Genomic DNA, 26,857 nt, shown 5'->3' on the forward strand with positions numbered 1-26,857 from the left:
TCACTTTTTCTGTTGAGTCATCTTGTTGCGTCAGCTCTCCATGTGGGTGGCACCATTCTTAGGCAGGCTACACTTTGTTTCGCGCTGGGCAGCTCTCCTTAAGGGCTGCACTCCTTGCACGTGGGGCTCCCCTACACAGGGGACACCTCTGCTTGGCACTGCACTCCTTGTGCGCATCAGCACTGCACATGGGCCAGCTCCACACAGGTCAAGGAGGCCCCAGGGTTTGAACCACGGACCTCCCATGTGGTAGACGGACGCCCTAACCACTGGGCCAAGTCCGTTTCCCTGATTATGTTTCTGAACTCGTCTGTCCCTCCGGGTATTTCAGATTATATTGGATTCAGAGGTTTCACATGTACTTGATTAAATTATGATTAAGGTTTTGATTGAGCCATGTAAGTAGGATATTGATTCCCCACCCCTTTGATGGGCAGGAACTCAGAGAGAAAACCACATGGCAGAGCAGGTGTCGGTTTTTTTTTTAATATTGGAGCCCCGGGAAGTAAACACACAGAGAAGCAGGTATCTGAGGAAAAAGAGAAGGAAGAGGCCCTCCTGTTCACCTGATAGTTTACAGGTGCCCTTGTGGACAGAGCAGAGCAGCAGAGCCCAAAGAGAAACGAGCCCCAGAAGAGAGATGAGACTTATCCCAACCTACAGCTGATACTGGAAGAAGATGAGACCATGGAACCTGAAGAGGAAAAGGAAGCCTGAACCCTTCCACATGTTGGCGGCCATCTTGCTCCAACACGTGGCAGCTGCCTTTGGTGAGGGAAATAACCTACATTTTACAGCCTGGTAACTCCAAGCTTCTACCCCACATAAATATCCTTCATAAAAGCCAACCAATTTCTGATATGTTGCATCAGCACCCCTTTGGCTAATACAGAGTTTGGTATCAAGGAGTGGGGAAGTGCTTTTGCAATTACCAAAATGCTGGAACAGTTTTATTAATATGAATGGATAAGGGGTATTTGGAAGAATTGTGAAATGCTAGATGGAAAAAAACCTAGATTGCTTTGAAGAGAATGTTGATAGCAATATGAGCGATATGGATACTAGAGAGACTTTTTATGATGCCTTAGAATTCAACTATGAAACTATTATTAGAAACTAAAGGAATGGCAATCCATTTTTAAAGTTGCAGACAATTTACCAAGATTGACTCCTGATGTTTTACAGGGGGAAGAACTTGAAAATGACAAGCCTGGGCATTTAGCTGAAGGACTTTCTAATGTAAACAAGGAGAATGCAGCTTGGCTTCTCCTTGCAGCTTATAGCAAAATGCTGGACAAGAGAAATATCCTGAGGACTGAAATGTTGGGCATAAAGAAAACAGAATTCTGGAAATTCCAAACCTCTGGAAATCAAGTCCCCAGATGATAGTGCCTCAATTGAGGACTTTACTAAACTTGAAACTTGTAAATCAGGATTGAAGATGCAGTAATCTCGGAAAGACTTGGGGAAAGTCTTACTGCCTGATGACTTGGACCCCTGCTTCTTACATGCTAAACCAACAAGCTTTTTGAGAGTGTTGTATGAACAGAACCACTGTCAAGCTTGGACATGGAAAGGAGAGGATGAAGGAGAAACAGCTTTAAGACAAAAACCATGGAAGATGAGATCTGGAATTAAGAGATCACCTTGGGCCAAGAGAAGAACTCAACCCATTTGTACAAAGAGGGTGAGTTTGCACCAGCAGTGGGAGAGAGTGGATGTTCCCACCTAATGTTCGGGGAGAGTTCTTCCACCCCAGGGTACACAGCAGGTGAAGCACATTCCTGAAGGGTTAGGGTGGTTAAGGTCAGCACCCCAAAGGTCTGAGAGGGGTGCACCTATCCCCCATGGATTAGGGAAGGCCAGGTGGTCAACTCTTTACTCTGAGTGGGTTGAGCCTGTATGCCAAAAGTTAGGGAGGATACTGTCTTCACTTCACTGTGCTAGGGGGTTAAGTCTCTAACCCAAAGGATTGGGTAAGGTGTGGCAACTACCCCAATGCTCTTCAACGGTCAGGTCTGGAGCTTGGTTGCCTCCAAGATGCTTGATGAGGGTGGAGCCCAGAAAACAGCCATTGGGTAAGCCTGTGGAAAGTGTGGACCCTCATGAGGCCCCAGGAAGAAGAAACCATCATCATAAGAATGACTCTCAGACTTTGACATCTAATGAAGTATGCCCTGTAGGTTTACTGAACTGTAGAGGACCCATAACTCAGGTCTCTCTCCCCATTCTTCTTATTTTAATAGAAATGTTTATCCTTTCCATGTGTATTGGGAGCAGATAAATTGTTTTATAAGTTTCAGAATTCTACAGTCAGATGGGACTTTGCTTCATGACAAACTATTGCTTTAAACTGATTGCAATGGGATTCTATACTTAGCACTGCTACTGATTTAAGGCTTTTTTGGAATATTGTAATGTATTTTCGGAATTCAGAGGGTGCAGGATCGCAGTTTGATAATGGTTTACAAATTCCAAAAATAGATACTGGATTATGTTTGCCAACTGGTCTGTACCTGGACATGATTAAATTATGATTAGGGCTTTGATTGGGCCATGTAAATAGGCTGAGTTCCCACTGCCTTGGTGGGCAGGGACTCACAGATAAAACTACACAATACAGCAGAGGAGGTAGATGGAGTTTTGATGTTGGAGTTTTAATGCTGGGGTTTTGAGCTGGAGCCCAGGAAGTAATCACACAGAGAGGCAGAGCCGCTGAGCCCAGAGAGAATCAAGCCCTGGGAGAGAGACAATCAGTCACCTAACAGTCTACAGCTAGCCTTGTGTCACCCCTTTGGCTGACTCATACACCATGGTACTTAAATTTTAGCATCCTAAATCTATAATAATCATGTGTCATTATCATAGATAGGACAGCATCTTCAGAACTTGTAGTAGACAAAGGCTTGTTAGATTTTACACTAAAAATATGACCAAGAAAGGGGAAAAAAATTAGATAAATGGAATTTCATCAAAATCAAAATCTCATATTTGTTAAAGAACTTCATCATGAACATCAAAAGACAACCTACAGATTGGAGAAAATATATGGAAACCACATTATCAGGTAAGGGTTTAATATTCAGACTATAAAAGGAAATTTTACAACCTGATAATGAAAAGAAAAACACCAATTTAAAATGGGCAAAAGAATTGAATATTTCTCCAAAGAAGATCTACAAATGGCCAATAAGTACATAAAAATATGCTCAACAGCATAACCCAGTAGGGAAATGCTAATCAAAACCAAAAAGAAGATACCACTTCATACTCACTAGAATGGCTACTATTAAAACACAAAAAGTAACAGATCTTGGAGAAGATGTGTGAAGAAACAGGAACACATTCATTATTGGTATGTATGGAAAACAGTTCGGCAGTTTCTCATACTCAAGTACAATTACCAAAAGACATGGAATTCCACTTCTAGGTATACACCCAAAATAAATGAAAGCAGGGAGTCAAACTGATAATTGTACACTGACGTTCATAGCAATATTATTCATAATTGCCAAGATGGATGCAACCCAAGTGTCTACCAACACACGAATGGAAAAACAAATGGGCACATATATTAAGAGGAATATTAAGCCTTAAAAAGGAATGACATTCTGATACATGCGAAAACATGGATGAACCTGAAGACATCATGTTGTGTAAAATAAATCAGACACAACAGGATATTGTACGATCTCACTAGCATAAAATAATTGGAATAAGTAAATTTACAGTCAGAAACTAGAATACAGATGTCCAAGGGTCAGGGTGAGGATAGGGAATGAGGATTCATTGCTTCATTGGTAAAGAGTTTCTATTTGGGATGATGGAATTGTTTGGTTACAGGTTGTGGTGATGGTACCACAAAATTAAGAATGTAATTAACAAGGCTGAACTTTTTATTTTAAAGTGGTTAAAAGGGGAAACTTTAGGTTATATTTGTGCTACTAGAATAAATAGAAAAATTTTAAATCCACAGGACTGTACAGCACAATGAACCCTAATGTAAACTCTGGATTATATAATTAATAGTATAATTATAATATTGTTTCTTCCATTGTAACAAAGTATCACACTAATACAGGGGTTCTTAACCATTTTTGTTCCACAGCCCCCTTTGCCAGTCACTTGAAAATCACAGACCCCTTCTCAGAATCTAGCAGAAGATAGTTTTATGACACTCAATATCAGCATGCCTTTAAATTAAATTTCAGGATTATTCAAAATTAATTCAAGCTAGGGAAGCAGCTATGGCTCAGTCAGCTGGGCTCCCGTCTACCATATGGGAGGCCCTGGGTTTGTGTCTCAGGGCCTCCTTGTGAAGGCAAGGCTGGCCCATGCGCTGCAGGGAGCTGTCACAGCAAGATGACACAATAAAAGGGAGACAAGCACAGAAGAAAAAAAAAACGCACAGCAAACGGAAAGAGAAGAGACAGCAAAGAAAGGAACAAGCCGCAAGGCAGGGGGAATAAGTAAATCTTTTTTTTTTTTAATTAATTCATGCTGACAGACCCCCCTGAAATCTTTCCATGGACCCCTATGGGTCTGCGGACCTAGGTAAGAATCCCTGGAAAGTGTTGCAGAGGAGGGTTTATGGCAATTATGCATTTTTTACAAATTATAATTTTCTAAAAATGGTAAATTTTTAAAATATCCATTATTACAATATATAATTACTACAATATACAAATGATAAAATGACCCATCTACTGAGGAACCATGATAAGTGAAAGGTTTCGTCAAAAATTTTCCACACACTAGGTCATTTAAACAGTTCACAAGCAAGGAAGTTTAGAGAGAATCGATTGTTGCCCCGGTCAGAATACTGGACAATTTGTCTTTGAGGCCTAAATTCCTGACCACTACCTTTCTGGTCATGTTTGTTGACTTTCGGTATTTTTCTGGTTATTATTCTCTAAGAAGACCAGGAATGAGTGAAAGCCTTATTGGAAATTGTACAGAGTAGGCAAAGCAAACGCTGTACTCAGTTCAGACCTCGGGCTCCTCCTCCAAAGCCCTGTGTCTCAGGCAAGACAGCTTCCCTCCAGGCCTTTAACTCTGGGCTATTTTATTTAGTAAAATGTATTTACACAGATCTCACTTCATCAAGGCAAAGGAGATAAAGCAGGGAACAAACAGAAATATTCAGATGCATATGGATTATAAATACTTTGGGAGTGGAAAGTGAATGAACAAGTAAGATGAAGTATTATTAGGTAATAGTAAATTCTACGGAAAATGCAATTCAGCTAGGGGATAAAGAGCAAGTCCTTATGTATATTTACCATAGTGAGGTAGTGCAGGGATGAGACAGAAAAGCAAAATAACCACTTCAGAAAATACAGAACAGTGAATCCTGTCTTGGTTGTTTTTGGTTTTGTTCTTAAAAAGGTACTTTCATTCTAAAAAGTTAGAACCAAATGTGATGATTTTTCCAAAAGTCAATATAGATCTCAGATGCTCAACACAGAAGCAAGAGAATGAAGGGGTACAACTGCCCCTCACCCAACAGACAGAATCATTGTCTATCAAAAAAAAAAAAATAAGTAAAATTCTTTATCAACAGACTAAATCTATAAAATACAACACTGAGAAAGATAAAAAGCAACACATATGAATTGTACAAGGAAAGAAGCATGAAAAGAAAAGCAGTATTAATATTACAAAAGCAACTGAATAGAAAATCAGAGAACCTCAAGAGTGCCAGACACTTCTACATAATTAAGATTAACACATAAAAAACTCAAAGATCTCTTCTCTAAGGGCTGATGAGAGAGCTAAACAATCCAAACTTAAATTGTACATCTTATATACAGTGCAGAAAAAAAAGTAGAGTCGATCCAGGGTATTGGCAGTGCTGACAATTCAAGTGACCATACTGTGTTAATTTGGCTATACAGTGGGCGTCATAACAAAAAAAAATTTTAAAAAAAAGACAGACCTGTGCTGACACTCCATGGATGCCAAGGGGATATCAGGGAAGATAACATACCAGAGAGAGGAAAGAGCTAGAGGACAGGCAGAAGGTGCGCATGTGTTCAGCAGGTTTTAGGAAGAGCCAGAGAAAGAGCATTATGGGGGCAGAATGAGATACCAAAGGGTCATCATAAGGGAAGTCAGAGAAGTGACTGGAGTCAGTGACCACGTCATATTCTGAAGCATATTCTTAAGGACGATCTAGCAGGACTCCTTCTCACCAGCACCAAACCCCACTCAGGACCCCAAGAATAAAGTCAGGGCTCTAGATCAATAAACCATTTTTCCTTCTCAAAATCAAAAAAAAAAAAAAAAGTCAGGGCTCTTCCCCTAATAACGGCCACTCCCCTTCTTCACCCCACAACCCACTGTGAGAAGTGGAGCTGAAGTTACAAGAAGGCCCCAGTGCCTGAGGGAAGCCAAGAGAAGTGTGAGCAATGATGGGACGCGGGTGGTTATGGAGGAATGGGGCTTGGCCTCCTTGCCAGAGGGAGCTGAAATAAGCAACTCCAATAGGCTCTGGTCAGGATATTCTGACACCATACAGAGAACCAACACCCAGGATGGGAAAGTTAAATCCCCGTGGTGCCAAGTCGGAAAAATCATATCAGGAAGATGGCTCTAGGCTTCCAGGGCCTGGAAAACTCCATTTGGGTCAAGAAGGGCCTAGTGACAGTGGGTGGTATCTCAGGATGCCCCGCGGTGTTCAGCGATCTTTTTCGCTCTGCCACCTTTTTTCCCAGAGAGGAAACTAAAGGGCTAGGACACAGCTGGTACACCACCAAGCCATATCTAGTCTCACCCTTTAGGCTCAAGATAACCCTATTCCCTAGGTAGTACTCACCATTTCCCGTCTCCAGCTTCTAGAAGTCCAAGTAAGTGTACTCTACAGCCCAGGAAGCCACTTAACGAAAGGGGGATGGAGTGGAAGCAGGGCCAAGAGAGTTTGGAAGCAGGTGATTGTCTGGTCCACAGTCAGTCAGAACAGCTGAAATCCTTACTTGTACTGCAGAGATGTGCAAGGTGGACACCCTGGGTCTCAAGCTCCCTAGATGGGACCAGTTGCCCCTGTGCCACAGCTGGAACCTGAAGTAGAAGATGGATGGGGAGGGGATGGGTTGAATGCCAGAGTGGCTAGTTCTTGGAATTTAGCCATTTCCCTGTGCAATTTCCTCCCAGGTCTGGGGCACTGTTTTACCCTGAAAGTATTATATTTAATGTGAACGCATGACAGGCCGTCATTCTTCATGTTGAACCACAGGCCTCTTATTTCTGGCAGCAGGATCAGAGATGACGAAATTTCATCATCTGATAGTAGGAAAATCCCCTTGGTCTAGCCAGGCTGGAACACAGGAAGCTCATTTTCTCAGGGAATCAGGGGCCCAATATCGAGGCTCTGGGTTCACCTAGGTAATTTTGTACCTTATAAATCAATACAGACACTTATATTCGATATCAACATAGGTGAATTTTCTGGAGAACTTGTATTCCAACTGTGGTGAATGAATCCACCATGCTTTCTTGATTTTTATTATGTGCAGTTAAAACGGTTCTATTGTCACATATCCACGTCATTTATATCACTTGATATGTGACCAATATTTTTCCTGTCCATTTTGCAATTAACATTTCTTTCTTCCTTTGGTTTCACTCCCCTCACCCATACTTTAAATATTTAAAGATATACACAGTTACTGCTCAACTTTTTATTGTCTGTATATTTTCTCCCCTTGTGTTCTTTATTAAAAGATTAGATATATACATACTATTTTCATTCTACATTACTTTTACTTTTAAAATGAATGTATTCTCTACAGATGCCACACATTTATTATTGACTAAAGTTTTACTTCACATTCAAAATGACTGCCTGGAAACCATGACTTTCTAATGCTTGTACATTTCACAGTTACCCAAACAAAAGCACTCTGCTAAATAATTACTAATTTAAAGAGTTAGGCACTCTGCCAATGCTGTACTGCACCTGTTTTAGTATTCTGATTACTTTCACAATGCATGGCTTCCCTCTGGCCTCATTCCCAGAATCTGATGCTCTGGCATTGGGAATATGCTGGGTTTCTGCTGGAAGAATCCTTCACCCTATTAAGAAGCACGGCTCCTTGTTACCGGAAATTGTTTCACACGCCATCAGTCCCGCACGTTTACCGTCTCAGTCAATTCTTAAGGTCTTAGAGAAGACCGGGTGTGTGATCTCTAGAAATCTACATTAAGCTTCTCCGGCCACATTATTACATTTTGCATCACACAAACCAGGGCTTGACTCATGGCTTATCACAACAGCCTAAGAAATTGCCGAAATGGGCCGACTACTCACTATTGTCCTAGTAAAGCAGAGATAAGAAATAGGATTCTCAGCGCACCTAATAATCCCAATATAAGTTTAGCTTCTCATCTAGTTTAAAAGTCTATCACCATCAAAGCAGAAGGAAAACATTCCGCACAATAGTCTCCGCTTTTGCATGAGCAGAAAGACTTTCACAACCCCTTGCCTTGCTGAAGCAGGGGAAAAGGAACCCGAGAGCGGCCGCGGCAGGCTGAGGGGCGCGGGGCCCCTGGAGCCCGCTGACGCTTCCTAGAGGCCCCACGGGTCTGGGAAACACGCTGGCGCGGACAGGACTTACCAGTACCTGTAGGAGCACCCCGGGGCCAGGCCCCCCTGGCTGCCCGGCCTCACCGGCGGCGCAGGCGGCAGCAGCCCTGGACCGTCGGAGGAGACGCCCCGCGGCGAGGCCGGGAGGAGGGGGACGGGCAAAGGGGCCGGAGCTCCGGGACGCCGAGTCCGGCGAGGAAGCCACAGGGAAGGCCGCGAAGCCGGAGCGACCAGGACTGCGCGGGGAACGCCAGGAGAGCCCGTTCCCCGCGCCAGGTCCTTCCAGCCCCGCGTCAAGCCCCGAGAGCGAGGCAGCCGCAGCCAGAGCCGAGAGCGGAAAACCCGCCGGAGGCAGCAGCAGGGGAAAGATGGCGGCGGCCTCAGGGAGCGCACTTCCTGTTTCCGGTGTGCGCACCTGAGGGGCGGGGCCCCGTGTAAGGCGCTAAGCCCCGCCCACTACCTGTGGGTTTCACTGTCTTATCCTTGGCTTTATTTTTTTCCCCAAGTTCAAAACTGTGGCAAGCTTTCTTTTTTTTTTTTTCCCCAAGGTTCAAAACTGACAAAAGTTTTTTGGTTTTTTCTTTCATCGTGATGGCACACTCATTGCATTTGTTGAATCCTTCTCCTTGCCTTTAAATGGAGCTTGTCCTCCTCTTTATGTAGAGGGAGACTGGACACAACCATCACAGGTCCACAGGATGGAGGAACACAGTGTGGGTTAGAGTGGACGTATTGGTGTTCTGCTGGGGAACCATTGTGACTAGTAAGGGAAGAAATTATAGTATTGATGTGGACAGGGTGGCCACAGTGGCTGCTGATGTTTGGGAGTGGGAAGAAGAGATACGATGTGCGGGCATTTTCAGGATTTGGAGTTGTCCTGGGTAGTGCTGCAGGGACAGACGCTGGACATTGTGTGTCCTGCCATGGCCCACTTGGTGGACTGGGGCAGAGTGTAGACTACAACGTAGACCACTGTCCATGTGGTGCGGCAGTGCTCCAAATTGTATTCACCAGGTGCAGTGAATGTGCCATGATGATGGAAGAGGTTGTTGATGTGAGAGGGGTGGGGTGGGGAGGGTGGGGGTCTATGGGGACCTCATATTTTTTTAATGTAACATTTAAAAGAAAAGAAAGAAGAAAAAAATAATAAATCAAGCTTGTAAACTATGGTCCATGCGGTGTGGCAGTGCTCCTGGGTGTACTCACCAAATGCAATGAATGTGACTTACTGATGAATGGGGATGTTGATGTGGGAGGAGCAGGAGGGGTGGGTTGTGGGGTGTATGGGAACCTCTTAGGTTTTTTAATGTAACATTTTATGTCATCTATTTATCTTTAAAAAAAATAATAATGATAATAAAAGGAAAAAATCAAACTTGTGCTGTCTTTATTTCCTCTGTGGAGACAAGCTTCAGGGTTTCTTTAATGAGTATATAAACTTAATCACGGGTTTCAGAAGTGAAAGTTTTCCAATCCTCTTGGGGAACAGAGAAAGTAAGTTGTTTCAGGATTGGCCATTTGAACACAATTTAGTATATTTTTGAAGAAATTATTTTCTCTTTTTGCCCCTCCTAAACATTATCCATCTTCAAAATCCTTGAAGTCAGAAGTGTGGCTCATGTTTCATGGTGCGTCATCACTTGCAAATCCACTAACCATTGGGGATGTTTCCCAACTAACAGGCCACACTGAAAGTACAGAGTATTACATCTCCATTTTTTTTTTAAGATTTATTTTATTTATTTCTCTTCCTTTCTCCCCTCCCCCATTGTCTGCTCTCTTGTGTCCATTTGCTGTGTTCTTCTGTGTCTGCTTGCATTCTTGGCAGCACCAGGAATCTGTATCTCTCTTTGTTGCATATTCTTGCTGCGTCAGCAATCAGTGTGTGCGGCACCACTCCTGAGCAGGCTGTGCTTTTTTCACACGAGGCGGCTCTCCTTGCAGGGCACACACCTTGTGCATGGGGCTCCCCTACACAGGGGACACCCATGCGAGGCACAGTACTCCTTGTGTGAGGCAGCACTGTGTGGGCCAGCTTACCACACGGGCCGGGAGGCCCTGGGTTCGAACCCTGGACCTCTTATATGGTAGGCGGATGCTCTATTAGTTGAGCCACATCTGCTCCCCTATATCTCCATTTTAATGGAACTTGTAGAGAGAGGTTCAGTAGCGTGAGAGGTAGACATACACCAAACATTATGAGGAATAGACTGTGAAAGGTGCAGTTCTTTTGAAAACTCAAGATTACGAACTGTTTTTACTTTTTTTAAGCTATAACATATAATAAAGAGCATAAAGTGCACTTATCTTAATTGCCCAAGATGATTTTTCACATATGAACACTCATGAGCATTTATGACATAAGTTAGAGAACATTCCAAACACCGCAGCATTCCCTGGTGCCACTTTCCTTGTTGATAGTCTCCCTAGATATTATCTCCAGGAGTAAGTTTCCCTCTTCTTGGACTTCATATCATTGGAATAATCTTGTATGAAATTTCTTCCCTCTTGTTGGATGTCAGGGTGAGACAATTGGGACACAGAGACCAGCAATCGCAGGCAAGGATTTATTGAGAAAATCCAACAGGAAGGTGACTGAAGATAGAAACTTCAGCCCACCCCCGGCGGAGGCAGTTGTGAATCTATACAGTACATCCATAGGTGGGAACATACTTAGTGGGAGTGAGTTTGGGCTTAGGTTAAGGCCTGAGCGCCTATGGGGCTGGTTAGGGGGTGGTGGGATAAGGGCAGTGAAGTCAAGGGGTGCAGGAGTGGTTGATGGGGTAGGGTGGCTTCTTTGTCTATTTTTCTGAGGAAATGAACTGTATCTGGACATGCAGGTCCATTACGGGGGTATTCTATATTATGGGATGTAGTTTCTTCTAGTAAATGGTTAGCCGCCCTTTCACAGTGAGGTAGATTTAATAATAAACTTGCAGCTTCTGCAGGTTGTGGCTGTTATGGGCGCTAGGAATGGGGCCTAGTTTTGTCATTCCTGGGTTTTGATTATAATAATAAAAAATAAAGGGAAGCACACTTGGCCCAGTGGTTGGGGTGTCTATCTACCACATGGGAGGTCCACGGTTCAAAGCTAGGGCCTCCTTGACCCGTGTGCAGCTGGCCCACGCGCAGTGCTGATGCACACAGGGAGTGTCCTGCCACACAGGAGTCTCCCCGCATGGGAGAGCCCCACGCTCAGGGAGTGCGCCCCGTAGAGAGAGCCGCCCAGCGTGAAGGAGCGTTCAGCCTGCCCAGGAATGGCCCAGTACACATGGAGAACTGACACAACAGGATGACACAACAAAAAGAAACACAGATTCCCGTGTCACTGACAACAACGGAAGCGGACAAAGAACACGCAGCAAATGGACACAGAACAGACAACTGGGGGGGAGGGGGAAGGGGAGAGAAATAAATAAATATCTTTAAAGTAAACAAATAAATAAAAATACAGTGGGTGTAAAAGTGGACAACCAGGCTCGCATGTGCTCGGTGGAGGAAAGGGGGCGTCACTGGTTCTGGCTGCTTCCTGCTGTTAGGGCACGAGGGGTTTCCTTCTCGTGTGGCATGGCTGGTGGGGCTTTGCACTCTGAGGTGGTTACTGGTTGTTGTTCTCTAACAGGGAGGCTCCATTTACATATGGGTGGTGGTTTAAACAACTCAGTGGATTAATCCGGAGAGGAGCTGGAGGCGACAAGGGCCACACATGAGAAGGAGGAAAATAACTATTAGTGGGTTATCAGGGGTATTAGCATAGCTTTTAAAGGTGAAGAAAAATATGAGGGAAAAGAGAGGAGCCAGGATGGGCTCCCATCATTTTCATCTCTTGCTCTCTGAATAATATCAATGTTTTCTTTTAGGACTTTTAAATTCTCTTCTACTTGTCCAGTTTTATTTATGTAGAAGCAACAGGTTTCATTAATAATACCAGATGTGCCTCAAGCGACAGCAGTAAGAACGCCAAGGGTGCTTCGATTTTGAATGACTCCTGAGGCGAGGCTATTGATTTCTATTTGTTGATAATTGATAGCTTGTACTGTGGCATTCCAGGATAACTGTAGTTGTAAGGAGATGTTTAAAATAGCTCTTTCCATAAGCATCCCGGGGTCCACAGGCTGGAGGAATAGAGTATGGATTAGAGTAGACTTACTGGTATTCTACTATGAAACTATTGTATTAGTAATGGAAGAAATTGGAGCATTGATGTGGAGAAAGTGGCCACAGTAGCTGCTGAGGGTAGGAAGAGGAAAGAAGAGATGTGATGCGGGGGAATTTTCAGGACTTGGAGTTGTCCTGGGTGGTACTACAAGGACAGTTACTGGACACTGTATGCCCTACCATGACCCACTGGGTGGACTGGGGGAAAGTGTAAACTACAATGTAAACTATGATCCATGTGGTACAGCAGTGCTCCAAAATGTATTCACCAAATGTAATGAATGTCCCATGATGATGAAATAGGTAGTTGATGTGGAAGGAATGGGGTGAGGGGGGTGGGGGGTATATGAGGACCTCATATTTTTTTCATGTAACATGTAAAAAAAAATAAAGAGAAAAAAAGAAGAAAACAGAAAATAGCTCCTAGAAAGGACAGAAATTCTAGCAAACCAGAAAAGGCTCTGGAAGACAGTATGTCCTATTCTGGGTTTTTCTAGGATTGGGCTGTCATGGGCCTGGTACATAAACTCTGGATCACCCTAAAAGGGTCTTTTTCTGCGTTCATGTTTTGGGGAAAGTGAGGTTTCAAGGGAGGAGTCAAGGTTGGAGATTAAATCAGAGGTGGCCGTGGTTGTAGGATTGTAGCATTAGGGGTTATAGATGCAACAGTACAGATTTCTGTCCAGGCTACTGGCAAAACTAACTACGCCAAGTTACCACGAAGAAAATAAAATTCTGTTTCTGCCAGGGTTTTGATTATAAGGGGTTATAAGGATTAAAAGGGATAAAGTAAGCCTTGGGATGACTGGGATCTAGGAACATTTGGGTCCCACCATATACCACATTGATAGACAGTGGAGAATAGTACGGTTTAGATGGGTCATAAGGGAGACTGGATTAGCACAAAGGTTTCTAAATGGAAAGGTAAAGAGGTTTATTGGGTTCTTTTTAGCTTTTGACTAGGCAGAATTGTATAGCTGTTCAGAATAAATGTCAATTCCAAATAGTTCTTTCTTTTATGAGGTATTGAAACACAAGACATCTTGTGTTTCAAAAATCCTCTATAGGTTTTTATGCTAAACTTAGGTGGTATTGTTTGATTAATACCACTGTCATTCCGTATTAGTGCAGAACTGAGGTGTTTTTTAGTGACCTTTGAGTTAGTTTGCCAAGTTAAGGAGGTTGTATTGAAAACTATAGTGTGATTAAAAAAGTGAGAAGAGATGTGTCCTAAGTTAGTTGCATTGAGTGGGGATGAGATGTGTTTGAAACATAAGAAGGGCTTATCCATGAGGGTAGCGATTATTCCAATAGCATGTGAATTGTCTTCCCTTTGTGAATAGTTTAAAGGCCGTCAGAGGGAAGCAGACGTGGCTCAACTGATAGAGCATCCACCTACCATATGGGAGGTCCAGGGTTCAATACCCAGGGCTTGCTGAGCCGTGTGGTGAGCTGGACCACGTGCCACATGCAAAGAGTGCCGTGACACACAGAGGTGCCCCCACGTAGGGGTACCCCACGCACAGGGAGTGCACCCCACAGGAAGAACCGCTACACGTGAGAAAAGTACAGCCTGCCCAGGAGTGGCACTGCACATATGGAGAGCTGACACAGCAAGATGATGTAACAAAAAAGAGACACTTTCCTGGTGCTGCAGAGAATGTAAATGGACACAGAAGAACACACAGCAAATGGACACAGAAGGCAGACAATGGGGGGAGCTGGAAGGGGAGACAAAGAAATAAAATAAAAATCTAAAAAAGGAAAAAAAAATAAAGCTTGTCAGAGAATGAGGGTATCTTCATATTTAGATAGAGATGGAGGGGGGTAATAACCCAGCAGCCTCTGAAAACAGTGTATTGAGGGAGGACACATACGAGGGTTTCAGGATGAAGAGGGAATACTAAGGGAAGTGGATTTGGCTCAACTGAGACAGCATCCACCTACCACATGGGAGGTCCAGGGTTCAAACCCAAGGCCTCCTGACCCTTGTGGACCTGGCCCATGTGCAGTGCCGATGCATGCAAGGAGAGCCGTGCACGCAGGGTGTCCCCCGCATAGGGGAGCCCCACACTCAAGGAATGCACCCTGTAAGGAGAGCCGCGCCATGCAAAAAAAAAGTGCAGCCCGCCCAGGAGTGGTGCTGCATACACACATGACACAACAAAAAGAGACACAGATTCCCAGTGCTGCTGACAAGAATACAAGCAGACGCAGAAGAATGCACAGCAAATGGACACAGAGAGCAGACAAATGGGGTGGGGGAAGGGAAAGAAATTTAAAAATTAAAATTAAAATTTTTTAAGGGAATGCTAATATGGAGATGGTTTCAGCATGAGTGTGTTTGGGACAAATCCAGCAATTCGAGTGGCTAGTGACTGAAGCTGTAGATTAAATAGTATATGTTTGGCGATGCCATGGAGTGGTTTTAAAGCGGATAAGGCGAGGCAGTGTATGAGGAAGAAGTAGAAAAGATTCATGATGCAGAAAAAAGGAGGGTGGTAGTGACAAAATAAAAGAACAGGATTTCTTCTTCAGGTATGAAATCAGGAAAATCTCCCTGCAGCCAGAGATCTCAGATCATATCTAAATATTGGTCAGCAGTCACAATCTGTGGAACACCTAAGTGATTAAGATGTTCTAACAAAATTCTACAGAAGGTTTCAGCATCATGTGATATGAGTTTTGGGTTCTTTAAGGATTTTTACTCAGGTCATCTAGGGGTTCACAGAAACACTTACCTGAAGAGTTCATGGGTCGGTCTGGTTTGCGACATCAGGGCTGAGGGTGGAGGAATCTGGCAGTGGTGGTGCTGGCTTCAACCTGGAAAGTGTACCCAGGGGGATAGCTTAAAAGTTTTGCTGCAGTTGGAATTGTTAAGAGGACAAGGAAGGGGCCCATCCACACTGGAGTCAGAGGTTTGGGATGTAGTGTTTCGATGTGTACCCAGTCACCAGGATTTATGGATAAGGTGGGAGCTAGGTTTTCTGGTACTGGGAGAGTAGAACCTGCCAGTTGCCACAGGAAGGAGCGTGTTTGTGTGAGTTCAATGATAGCTTGGCCAAAATCAGACTGTTGGGGAACATTTGAAAGTAGAAAAAGCCACCCAAATATTATTTTGGAAGGGCTCATAAAATGTGGTTTTGGGGTACTGTGCAGATTTTTAATAGGGCTAAGGGTAGTAACTTGGTCCAAGGGAGTTGTACTTGCATGGTTAATTTAGTTAAATATTGTTTGATTAGCCCATTCATTTTCTCTACTTTTCCTAATGATTGTGGTCCGTAAGGAGTATGCATTTTCCAAGGTATTTCTAAACTTGTGATCCCTTGTGTGATTTGTGAAACAAAAGAGGATCCATTATCTGACTGTCATGAAGTGGGGAGTTCAAATCTTGGGATCACTTCATTTAATAATATTTGAACAACAGCCTCAGATAATGCTGTTCTAGGAAAAGCTTCTGATGTTGTAAGAAAAGCTTCAACCCATCCTGAGAAGGTGTCTACCAACACTAGGTGATACTTAATCTTTTCATTGGGGACATGTGAGTGAAATCTATGTTCCAATCTTGTTCTGGGGCTGATCCTCTGTATTGGTGTGTGTAGCAGTTTGATATAACTGACAAATTCCAAAAAGAAATATTGGATTATGTTTGTAATCTGATCTGTACCTGGGCATGATTGAGTTATGATTAGGGCATTGAGTCTCCACCTCTTGGTGGGTAGGGACTCACAGATAAAAGGCGTGGCAAAGGACAGAGTTGAGCGGTTTCTGATTTTGGACTTTTGATGTTGGAGTGTGAGGCTGAAGGCTTAAGCTGGAGCCCCAGCGAGTCATCACACAGAGGAAAGAAAAGCCAGCCCCAGGAAGAAAGGAACCTTGAGCCCAGAGATAAGCAAGCCCCAGGAACGTGGGAACCCAGGAAGCCTGAATCCTTGTAGACGTTGACAGACATCTTACTCCAAATAGACTTTGGTGAGGGAAGTAACTTACGCTTTATGGCCTGGGATCTGTAAGCTCCTACCCTAAATGAACACCCTTTATAAAAACCAACCAATTTCTGGTATTTTGCATTAGCACCCCTTTGGCTGACTAATACAGAAGTTGGTACCAAGGAGTGGGGAAGTGCTTTTGCAACTACTGAAATGCAGGAATGGTTTTGCAAATGGGTAAGGGGTATTTTTTGGAGGAATAGTGAGATGCTTGATGGAAAAGGCCTAGAATGCTTTGAAGAGATTACTGATAGCAATATGCATGATAAAGAGACTTTTTATGATGCCTTAGAAGTAAATGGTGAAACTATTATTGGAAACTGGAGAAAAGGTGATCTGTATTTTAAAGTTGCAGGGAACTTAGGAAGATTAACTTCTGGTGTTGCACAGAAGGCAAAGTTTGAAAATGGTGAGCCTGGGCATTTAGCTGAAGAACTTTCCAAAGTAAACTTGAAAATGCAGCTTGACTTCTCCTTGAAGCTTAGAGCAAAATGCTACACAAGCAAGGTAAGCTGAAAACCAAATTGTTGGGCACAAAAAAAACAGAAAATGATTCTGGAAATTCCAAGCCTTTGGAAATCAAACTCCCAGATGAAAGTGCCTCATTTCAGGACTTAACTAAACTTGGAACTGATAAATCAAGATTGAAGATGCAGCTATCTAGGAAAGACTTGTGGATAGCCTTACTGTCTGACAGCTCAGACCCCTGCTTCCTGCATACTAAACCAACAGACTTTTTGGAGAGCTGTATAAACAAAACTACTGTCAGCCTGGAATAATGGGGATATGGAAAGGAGAGATTGAAGGACAAACACCTTTAAGAGGAAAATCATGGAAGCTGAGATCTGGAATTAGGACATCACCTTGGGCCAAGAGAGGAACCCACCCATGTGTACAGAGGGGATGAGTTTACCCACATCTTTTCTGGATTAAATTTAATCCAAGGGTGCCCAGATTTGGGGTTCACCCGAGTTCTCCTGGTTTCCTCAGGGATTTGGAAGGGGCAGCAAAATGCGACCGTCTCTGGTCTTCATTTGTAGTCCCTTCGCAGTCACCAAAAATGTTGTATAATTTGAGAGAGGTACAATTATTTGTGTATAGAGAGGCCGGGACTCAGGAATGATTTTGAGAAGGAAAAATCATTTATTGACAGCTGGCAGAACTCGGGAGCTTTCTGTTTCAATCCCTACAGCCCACTCATAATTAGTTTAGTTTGATATATGCAAGAGAGAGTGCAAACCATTAAGCTCTTAATCCTCAACACCCCATACCAAAGCTTGCCTATGCAGGACACTGGAGAGTACTCAAACTCAAAGGTTCGAATCTCCCCAAAAGAGAAGTAGGGAATGGGGAGAAATAGGAGCTTGTGACCACCTCCACCTGAGAAGAAAATTCCACAGCCCCCTAACTGTCTATATCTCGCTTCTGTAACAAGCTTGCTCAACTGTAAAACCTTATCTCAAGGCCTCCTTCTGTAGGAAGTCTTGTCAGCCCCATGGCTTACAACCCTTATCACTTGTTTTAGTCGAGGTGACAGTGCCTGTCTTAGGTTGCCCTCCTCTGAGAGTCTTACCCGTCAAGCTCTTTGACTTGGGGAAGTTATTGAAGTGCTTTTGCTAGCACCAGATTATTCACATGTCCCATGGCTGTTATGCTTTGCAATTTTCTCTGAAAACACCGTCCAGCACAGGTGAAAATAATGAGAAACAGAACAAACATGATCAGCCCTATTCTCAAAGCTAACAGGAAACTATGTGACTTCCACTAATCGACTGGGTTAAACCCTGCAATATGTGAAATCATATCTGAGAAAATATTCTTACCATTGGCTACATGAATTTGATTTTGAGACTTTTAAAATATTTTTTTGTAATTCTACCATTTCCAGAGAGATACTACTTTCATGGCCTCACAAATGATTCCCAACCCTTTCTATAATATATCTGATGAATTATATGCAGAGTTATGCAGAAAATTTCATTACAATCACACTTCAATCCTTTCAACAAGTTTAAACTATACAATTGACCCTCAATATGCAAAACAGCCAATTCTAATTCATTAACTCAATTATTTAACTGTTTACCAATGTGATCTTGGCTATGCCATAAATCATTAGCATTTTATGCTAATCATGCCATGTATTGAGCCTGTACTTTTATGTACAGTTACCTAAGCAGTAGCAGCATCTGTAATGATTCTAATCAGTCTCAAAAGGCTTATAATAAGCAGTTCAAAAAAGTGTTTAGTCCCTTTCAAGAATTCTTGTGATGTGGGCTATGGGTGGTAGGCTCTTTGTCTCTTCAGAGATAACCTAAGCTGTCTGACTTGTGAGTGTGAAACGGTAAGAGGCTGCAGTCCTGTCTTTGGTGACCACGGCAATGACTCCAGTCCCTGGAAACATTTTAACAATGCAAGGTCTATAAACTTTAAGTATTTAGGGGAAATGCAAACAAAATATGCTAAAAGCTTATCTAGAATGTATGTAATCCATTCTAAAAGCTTACCTAAGATATGGAAGATATATATGCTAATTCAAGCCTATTGAAAACTGAAACAAAGAGACCATTTAACCTTTCCTCTCTGTATAAAAGAAACTGGAAAGTCTTGTTTGGGGCTCTGAGAGGGTTGAGCCTGTATGCCAAAGGTTAGGGGAAATATTGTGTTTACATCACTTTACTAGGGGGGTTAAGACTAACCCAAAGATTGGGTAAGGTGTGGCAATCACCCCAACACTCTTGGAGGGTGAAGTCTGGAGCTTGGTCAACACCCAGATGCTTGATGAGGGTGGAACCAAGAAAACTGCCCTTGGGCAAGACTGTGGAAAGGGTGGGTCGCCATATGGCCCCAAGGAGAAGAAACCATCTTCTTCAGAATGGCTCTCAGACTGAAATCAAGTGGAGGATGCCCTGCAGGTTTACTGAACTGTAGAGGACTGGTGACTCATGTTTCCCTCCCAATTTCTCCTTATTGTAATGAATAAGTCTGTCCATTTGTTTATTGGAAACAGATAAATTGTTTTGTAAGTTTCAGTGGTGTATAGGAGACAGGGCTTTGCCCCAAGAAAAACTGTATTTTTAAAAAATTGATTATAATATTATTGTAGAATTTGAGAGAGGTTCGATTATTTGTGCATAGAGAGGCCAGGACTCAGGAATGATTTTGAGAAGGAAAAATGGTTTATTGATGGCCGGTCAGAGTCGGGAGCTTTCTGTTTGAATCCCGAGCCCCGAACAAGATTTTCAAATTTCTTTTATAAAGAGAGGAAAGGCCAAATGGTCCCTTTGTTTGAGTTCTCAATAGGCTTGAATTAGCATATATCTCTTCCACATCTTAGGTAAGCTTTTAGCATGGACTGCAGACATTCTAGATAAGCTTTTAGCATATTTTGTTTGCATTTCCCCTAAATACTTAAAGTTTATAGACCTTGCATTGTTAAACTGTTTCCTGGGACTGGAGTCGTTGCCATGTTGCCATTGTCACTAAGGGCAGGACTGCAGCCTCTTACCGTTCCACACCCACAAGTCAAACAGTTTAGGTTATCTCTGAAGAGACAAAGAGCCTCCCACCTATAGCCCACATCAATATGATTTAGTACTTGCATTGTAACTGATTTAAGGCTTTTTTGGAATTCAGAGGGTGAGTGTAGCAGTTTGATATAATTGATGAATTCCAAAAAGAAATATTGTGTTGGAGATTTGGACCTGAAGGGTATCAGGAATGAAAGAAAGAGAAAAGGGAGAAGGAAACAAAGAGAAAGAATGAGAGAGCTGGGATCAGAGGGTCTGCGAGTAATGACTCCTCAGACAACTTTATTATTTACAAGGGGCTCTCTGTATACCCCAGTGGCAATGGAAGGTCTGAAGAGAAAGATACTGGGAACGAAAAAGAACTCCGAACATGGAAGAAGGTAAGACTCCCCGGGTGAGCACAGTCTGGAAAGCCCTAGCCTTAATTGCTAGGAAGGGGAGGCTGGTCACCTCCCAAGAGAACCCTAGTAGCCCCAGAAAATTGGGGGGAAGCTGTTCTCTCTAGGTCTGGAAAAGGGAGAAAATTTGTCTAACTGCATGTTAGAATCTGGTCCTGGTCTTACATCCACTAAAGGAGTGGAGGCTTGATTTTAATAGGAAGGACTGTTTATAGGTTCGAGTCCTAATGTCCTGGAAATTGGTCTGGATTTAAAAAACTTGGTTACAGGAAAATGGATCGGCTTTTCTAGTGGAGCTTGGTCTGGGTGTAAAGTTAAACAGTGGAAAAGGTCTAGCTGGAATCTTTTGATATGGTGCAGAGTCTGGATGTTGCACATGCGCTGCTGTCTTGTCTCTGGCCAGCCCCTTTGCTGGGGCTTGGAGGCCATCTGTGTCTGCACCACATACCCAAGTTTGTTGGGGATGCCCCAGTCAGGGTGGCTGGGTCCTCGGGAGGGGTGCGAATTTGAGTAGGTTCTGTCTGCCCATTTGGTTGAAAGCTGGAAAGTGGGGGGCGGCTTCCCCCTTTCCAGTGAGTCCACACCTTCTATTCATAAACTGCATTCCTATTTGATTGTTGTGCACCTGACTGCCTGGAAGGGTGGGAAGTGAAGGGGGTGAAAAGCAGAATCAAAATAAATGCAGTAAAAGTTCCTCCCTAGGGTATCAAGGCCAAAATCTCTCTGTAAGACTGTAGAAATACTTTGGAATGTTTTAGAACTGTAAAACCTCCTGAAGAAAGGAGGCTATGGCTTGAAACAAAGACCGCTAATCACTTGATAGCCTTTTCAATGGTCTGGCTGGGAATTTCAGGGGTGTGAAACTACAGAGGGAAAAGGAAAAAAAAAAAAGGAATAAAATGCCACTTTAAAATCTATGCTTGGCTTTTGTCAGCTGCTGGCACCCAAGAATTCACAGTAAAAAGGTAGTTTAAAATGAATCTTTAAATGGCAATACTCTCTTGCTGTTCAATTAAATGCATAACTTGCAGATGAGAATTTGTTCCATTGTTGTAGAATTTGAGAGAAGTTCAATTATTTGTGTATAGAGAGGCCAGGACTCAGGAATGATTTTGAGAAGGAAAATGATATATTGATGGCCAGCCAGACTCTGGAGCTTTCTGGTTGAATCCTGAGCCCCAAACAAGATTTTCAAATATCCTTTATACAGAGAGGAAAGGCCAAATGGTCCCTTTTTTCAGTTCTTAATAGGCTTGAATTAGTATATATATATTCCACATCTTAGATAAGATTTTAGCATGGACTCCAGACATTCTAGATAAGGTTTTAACATATTTGGTTTGCATTTCCCCTAAATACTTAAAGTTTATAGACCTTGCATTGTTAAACTGTTTCCTGGGACTGGAGTTGTTGCCATGGTCACTAAGGGCAGGACTGCAGCCTCTTAGGTTCTACACCCACAAGTCAGAGAGCTTAGGTTATCTCTGAAGAGACAAAGAGCCTCCCACCCATAGCCCACATCACCATTACTAAGAAAAGGCAAGACTTCAAAGAATTGTTGATCATAAAATTCTTATAACTTAATTAATAAGGGTATACAATTCACCTTAAGGTTAAAAAAATTAATAAAAACTGCAACTGAATTAAGATCATTTATAAATGCATTTATATTATAAAACAGTGGAAAGATAATAACTGAAATTATAGCTGGGTGAATTTAGCCTGAAACTATTATTTAAGTGTAAATTCTAAACTAACCTTTCCTTTATTTATGGTTACTTCAAGCCTAACCTCACCCCTTGCCTTTGCCTATGGTTATTTCATAATAGCTTCTGCCCCTACAGTCCAGAGAAGAGCTGGGACATCACTGTGTCCTGTCCTGGTATTAGTAACCCTTTCTCTCATGAATTCAAGTATAAACTAAATAAATTGCTGCCTAATGGAATAAGGTTAAATGACCACTGGAGTTTTATTATCTCTAAAACCTGGGGAAAAAAAGGGGTAGGTGGGTGGGGGAGAAGTCTCCTGCCTTGACAGTCAGTGTTCCTAAGAGTAGTAATTCATGAGAGAAACCTGTCTGTCTCCCTGAGGCTTCAAATAGCCTCAGTAAATATATATAAAATTAATCCTGTTGCTTATCCCAAATTCTGCTAAATTCAAAGTAAAATATAAAGTTCTGAAACCAAAAAAATGGTGTTAAACTGATATGGGCTATGGGTGGGAGGCTCTTCCTCTCTTCAGAGATAACCTAAACTCTCTGACTTGTGGGTGTGACAGTAAGAGGCTGCAGTCCTGCCCTTGGTAACAATGGCAAGGACTCCAGTCCCAGGAAACAGTTTAACAATGCAAGGTCTATAAACTTTAAGTATTTAGGGGAAATGCAAACTAAATATGCTAAAAGCTTACCTAGAATGTCTGAAGTCCATGCTAAAAGCTTACCTAAGATGTGGAAGATATATATTCTAATTGAAGCCTATTGAGAACTGAACAAAGGGACCATTTGGCCTTTCCTCTCTGTATAAAAGGGATTCAAAAATCTTGTTCAGGGATCGGGATTCAAACAGAAAGCTCCCAAGTCTGGCCGGCTGTCAATAAACCATTTTTCCTTCTCAAAATCATTCCTGAGTCCTGGCCTCTCTATACGCAAATAATTGAACCTCTCTCAAATTCTACAACAAAAGTATTGAGAACATTTTGTTACAATCCATTAATTAAGAAAGAAAATTCTTGTGTAAAACTTCATGGTCATAGTGTAAAACTGCACAGTCGTAGTGCAAATTAAGAAAAGTTTCAGGAGTCTGAAATGTTTTGTAGTCACACTTGCTTTGTAAAAATTAGAAGTTTAAAGTAACTAAAATTATGTTTTTGTGTCAAACTACTCATGTCTGCCTGTTTGCTCAAATTGTTGAGGTTAAATATGCAGTTTTATAAGTAATATATATTTCTGGACCCCAAATTAAGCTAAATAGTATACAAAATAATGCAAATTATAAGTAACATCAATGAGTTGTGTTTCTGTGTCTAACTCTTTGTGTCTGCCCATTTGCTCAGGGTATGTCTTCATACATCAGGATAATAAAATTCTTAAAAGAGCTCTATTCAAATTGTTAAAAATTAAATATGCAGTTATATATGTGAATAAATATTCTTGAAGCCCAAATTAAACTAAGCAGGATGAAAAAGTCATATAGAAATCTGATTATAGAAACAATTGGGAAAGGGCCTCCTCTTTGCAAGAGCTTTAAAGGCAAGACTAGGTGTGGCAGATTAAACCTATCTACTAGGCCAGGGAATTAAGAATCAGTTTGCCCTGTAATTTCCCAGTTAAACCTTTTGTCAGCCATAAAATGTAAAAAAAATAAATAAAGATTGGGTTAGTTTTCACATAAAGGAAAAAAAATGTTAATTGGTGTAACCTGGCAGCCTGTTGCCTCAGTCTCCCACTCCCAGGTTGGACAACAGCAGAGGAGACCAGCTTAGGCCAGTCCTATGGGCAGTGGAAGGATGCCCAAGAAGGAGTAGGTCGGTGCCATTTCAGCACTAAATTCCATTCCTCATTTGACAAAGGGGAGCAGGTAAAAACTAAAATGGCTGGAATGTGATAGAGGAAGCAGTTAAATCACAAACTTTTGTCCAGGAAGGTTAGATCTTCTTGGATAAACTGTAACTTCTGAAGTATCCAATCTATAGAAAAACAGAGGAAGAGCTTGTGTGCTAGGCTTAAGGGTATAAATTGTGTCATTTTTCTTTGTTCGGGACGCCAGCCATATCTGGTTCTGTACCGCTTCTTGCAAGATCGAGAATAACTTCTTTTCTTCTCCACAATCGGGTGAGCCTTATTTTCTTCCAGAAGATTTCTTTCCAACAAAATAAAGGTAATTAGTGGTTCTATTGACAAATTTCAGTAAGTAAAAAAATGTCCATAAAAACTATGGGGAGATCTTTCCTGGATTATGATTAAACAAATTAAGTAATTGGGTAATGTGTCTTAAAACCTGGTAGTCAGTATGCTTTTAAATTATTCATTTTCCTAACTTAAACAAAGAAAAGTGTTTACCTTCCTGTAAGTAAAAAAGAGAACATTCCTTGCATAAACTATAATGGTTTCAATTTTATATAACTTGAGTGTAATCTCCAATAGTTAACTTATAAACTAAATTAACGTTATATTGATGTGGGCTATGGGTGGAAGGCTCTTTGTTTCTTTAAAAATAACCTAAGCTGTTTGACTTGTGGGTGTGGAACAGTAAGAGGCTGCAGTTCTGCCCTTAGTGACAATGGCAAGGACTCCAGTTCCAGGAAACAGTTTAACAATGCAAGGTTTATAAATTTTAAGTATTTAGGGGAAATGCAAACTAAATATGCTGAAAGCTTATTTAGAATGTCTGGAGTTCATGCTAAAAGCTTACCGAAGATGTGGAAGATATATATGCTAATTCAAGTTTATTGAAAACTGAAACAAAGGAACTATTTGGCCTTTCCTCTCTGTATAAAAAAAATTTTAAACCTTGTTTAGGGCTCAGGATTCAAACAGAAAGCTCCCAAGTCCAGCCAGCTGTCAATAAACCATTTTTCCTTCTCAAAATCATTCCTAAACCTGGCCTCTCTATACACAAATAATTAAACCTCTCTCAAATTCTACAACATTTTTGGTGACTCTGGTGGGACAGCAAACGAAGGCCAGTGACGGTAGCATTTGCTGCCCCTTCCAAATCCCCGAGGAAGCCGGGAGGACTTGGGTGAACCCCAAATCTGGGTGCCCCTGGATTAAATTTAATCCAGAAAAGATGTGGGCTCTACCAGAATCTTCCTGACAAAAATCTAGGGCAATGGAAGGTCTGAAGAGAAAGATTCTGGGAACAAAAAAGAACTCCGAACATGGAAGAAGGTAAGACTCCCTGGGTGAGCACAGTCTAGAAAGCCCTAGCTTTAATTGCTAGGAAGGGGAGGCTGATCACCTTCCAAGAGAACCCTAGTAGCCCCAGAAAATTGGGGGTAAGCCATTCTCTCTAGGCCTGGGAAAGGAGAAAAACCGGGGAAAAGCCCTGGTGTTTTAGGTTTGTCTAACTGCATGTTAAAAGTTGGTACTGGTCTCACATCCACTAAAGGAGTGAAGTCTTGATTTTAATGGGAAGGGTTGTTTATAGGTTCAAGTCCTAATGTCCTGGAGAAAAACTGGAAAAAAGCCCTGGTGTTTTGGGTTTGTCTAACTGCATGTTAGAATCTGATACTGGTCTTATATCCACTAAAGGAGTGGAGGCTGGATTTTAATAGGAAGGGTTGTTTATAGGTTCGAGTCCTAACATCCTAGAAATTGGTCTGGATTTTAAAAACAACAACAACAACAACTTGGTTACAGGAAAATGGATTGGCTTTTCTAGCGGAGCTTGGTCTCGGTGTAAAGTTAAACAGTGGAAAAAGTCTAGCTGAAATCTTTTGTTATGGTGCTAAATTGTGAATGAATTTGCTTTATACCAAATGTTAAGTGTTCTAAGGTTTGTGATGGCTGTGGAGGCAGCAGTGCTGAAAATATATATATAGAACTTGTGGTTCAGATTAGTGACCTTTGTGCTTCTGTCTGTATCAGCTCAATGCTAGTGTTGGAGTTGTGTTGTTATGTAAAGTAGAATTCAATTGAGCTGGAGCCCTGCCTTGCCATTGGCAAGGGAGTGAAATGATTATGGGTCAAAACTGAGGAGTCTGGATGTTTGTGCATGCTCTGCTGTCTTGTCTCTGGTCTGCCCCTTTGCCGGGGCTTGAAGGCCATCTGTGTCTGTGCCATGCATGCAATTTTGTTGGGGCTGCCCCAGTCAGAGTGGCTGGTTCCCTGGGCGAGTTTCTGTCTGTTCGTTTCGGCTGAAAGCTGGAAAGGGGGGAGGGGCTCGCCCCTTACCAGTGAGTCTACACCTTCTATTCATAAGCCACATTCCTGTTTAATTGTTGTGCACCTGACTGCCTGGAAGGGGGGAAGTGAAGGGGGTAAAAAGCAGAATCAGAATAAATGCAGTAAATTTCCCTCCATAGGGTGTCAAAGCCAAAATACGTTTGCATTCTGCCCAGGATCTTAGAAGGTACTGTAGTAACTTTTAAGAAAATGTGTTCTGTGAAGGTAAAATTTGTCTTAAGAGTATAAATAATTATAAAAGTTTAATAAAGCATTGTTTAAATTAAGGTATTTAAATGGCTAATTGCAGAAAG

General features: G+C 42.2%; 1 protein-coding gene and 1 long non-coding RNA gene across 12 annotated transcripts in view; both read right to left on the reverse strand.

Annotated features, from left to right (window-relative positions):
• LOC101413597 (zinc finger protein 699-like) overlaps positions 1 to 8,968 on the reverse strand; it is a 132,474-nt gene extending 123,506 nt beyond the window's left edge. For 3 of the 11 annotated variants that reach the window (XR_011647788.1, XR_009184109.2, XR_009184115.2), the window contains exons 1-2: positions 8,616 to 8,965; positions 6,818 to 7,059 (exon numbers count right to left, since the gene is read on the reverse strand). Coding sequence is in view for 2 of the 11 variants with exons in the window: in XM_058290251.1 (XP_058146234.1) it covers positions 6,818 to 6,820 (3 nt within the window). In the remaining 9 variants the exon portion in view is untranslated. Of the gene's footprint in view, positions 1 to 6,817; positions 7,060 to 8,615 lie in introns of all 11 variants that reach the window. The other 8 variants (XR_009184117.2, XR_009184110.2, XR_009184113.2 and 5 more) reach the window with 6 other exon arrangements.
• Positions 8,969 to 11,825: 2,857 nt separating this feature from the next.
• Positions 11,826 to 26,857, reverse strand: part of LOC131276623 (uncharacterized) — a 76,266-nt gene continuing 61,234 nt past the window's right edge. The window contains exons 6-7 of the long non-coding RNA XR_011647789.1: positions 15,484 to 15,565; positions 11,826 to 12,699 (exon numbers count right to left, since the gene is read on the reverse strand). This is a non-coding gene — a long non-coding RNA (uncharacterized lncRNA). The remainder of the gene's footprint in view (positions 12,700 to 15,483; positions 15,566 to 26,857) is intronic.

This window comes from Dasypus novemcinctus, chromosome 30, assembly GCF_030445035.2.
Source record: "Dasypus novemcinctus isolate mDasNov1 chromosome 30, mDasNov1.1.hap2, whole genome shotgun sequence".
NCBI classification, from domain to species: Eukaryota; Metazoa; Chordata; class Mammalia; order Cingulata; family Dasypodidae; genus Dasypus; species Dasypus novemcinctus.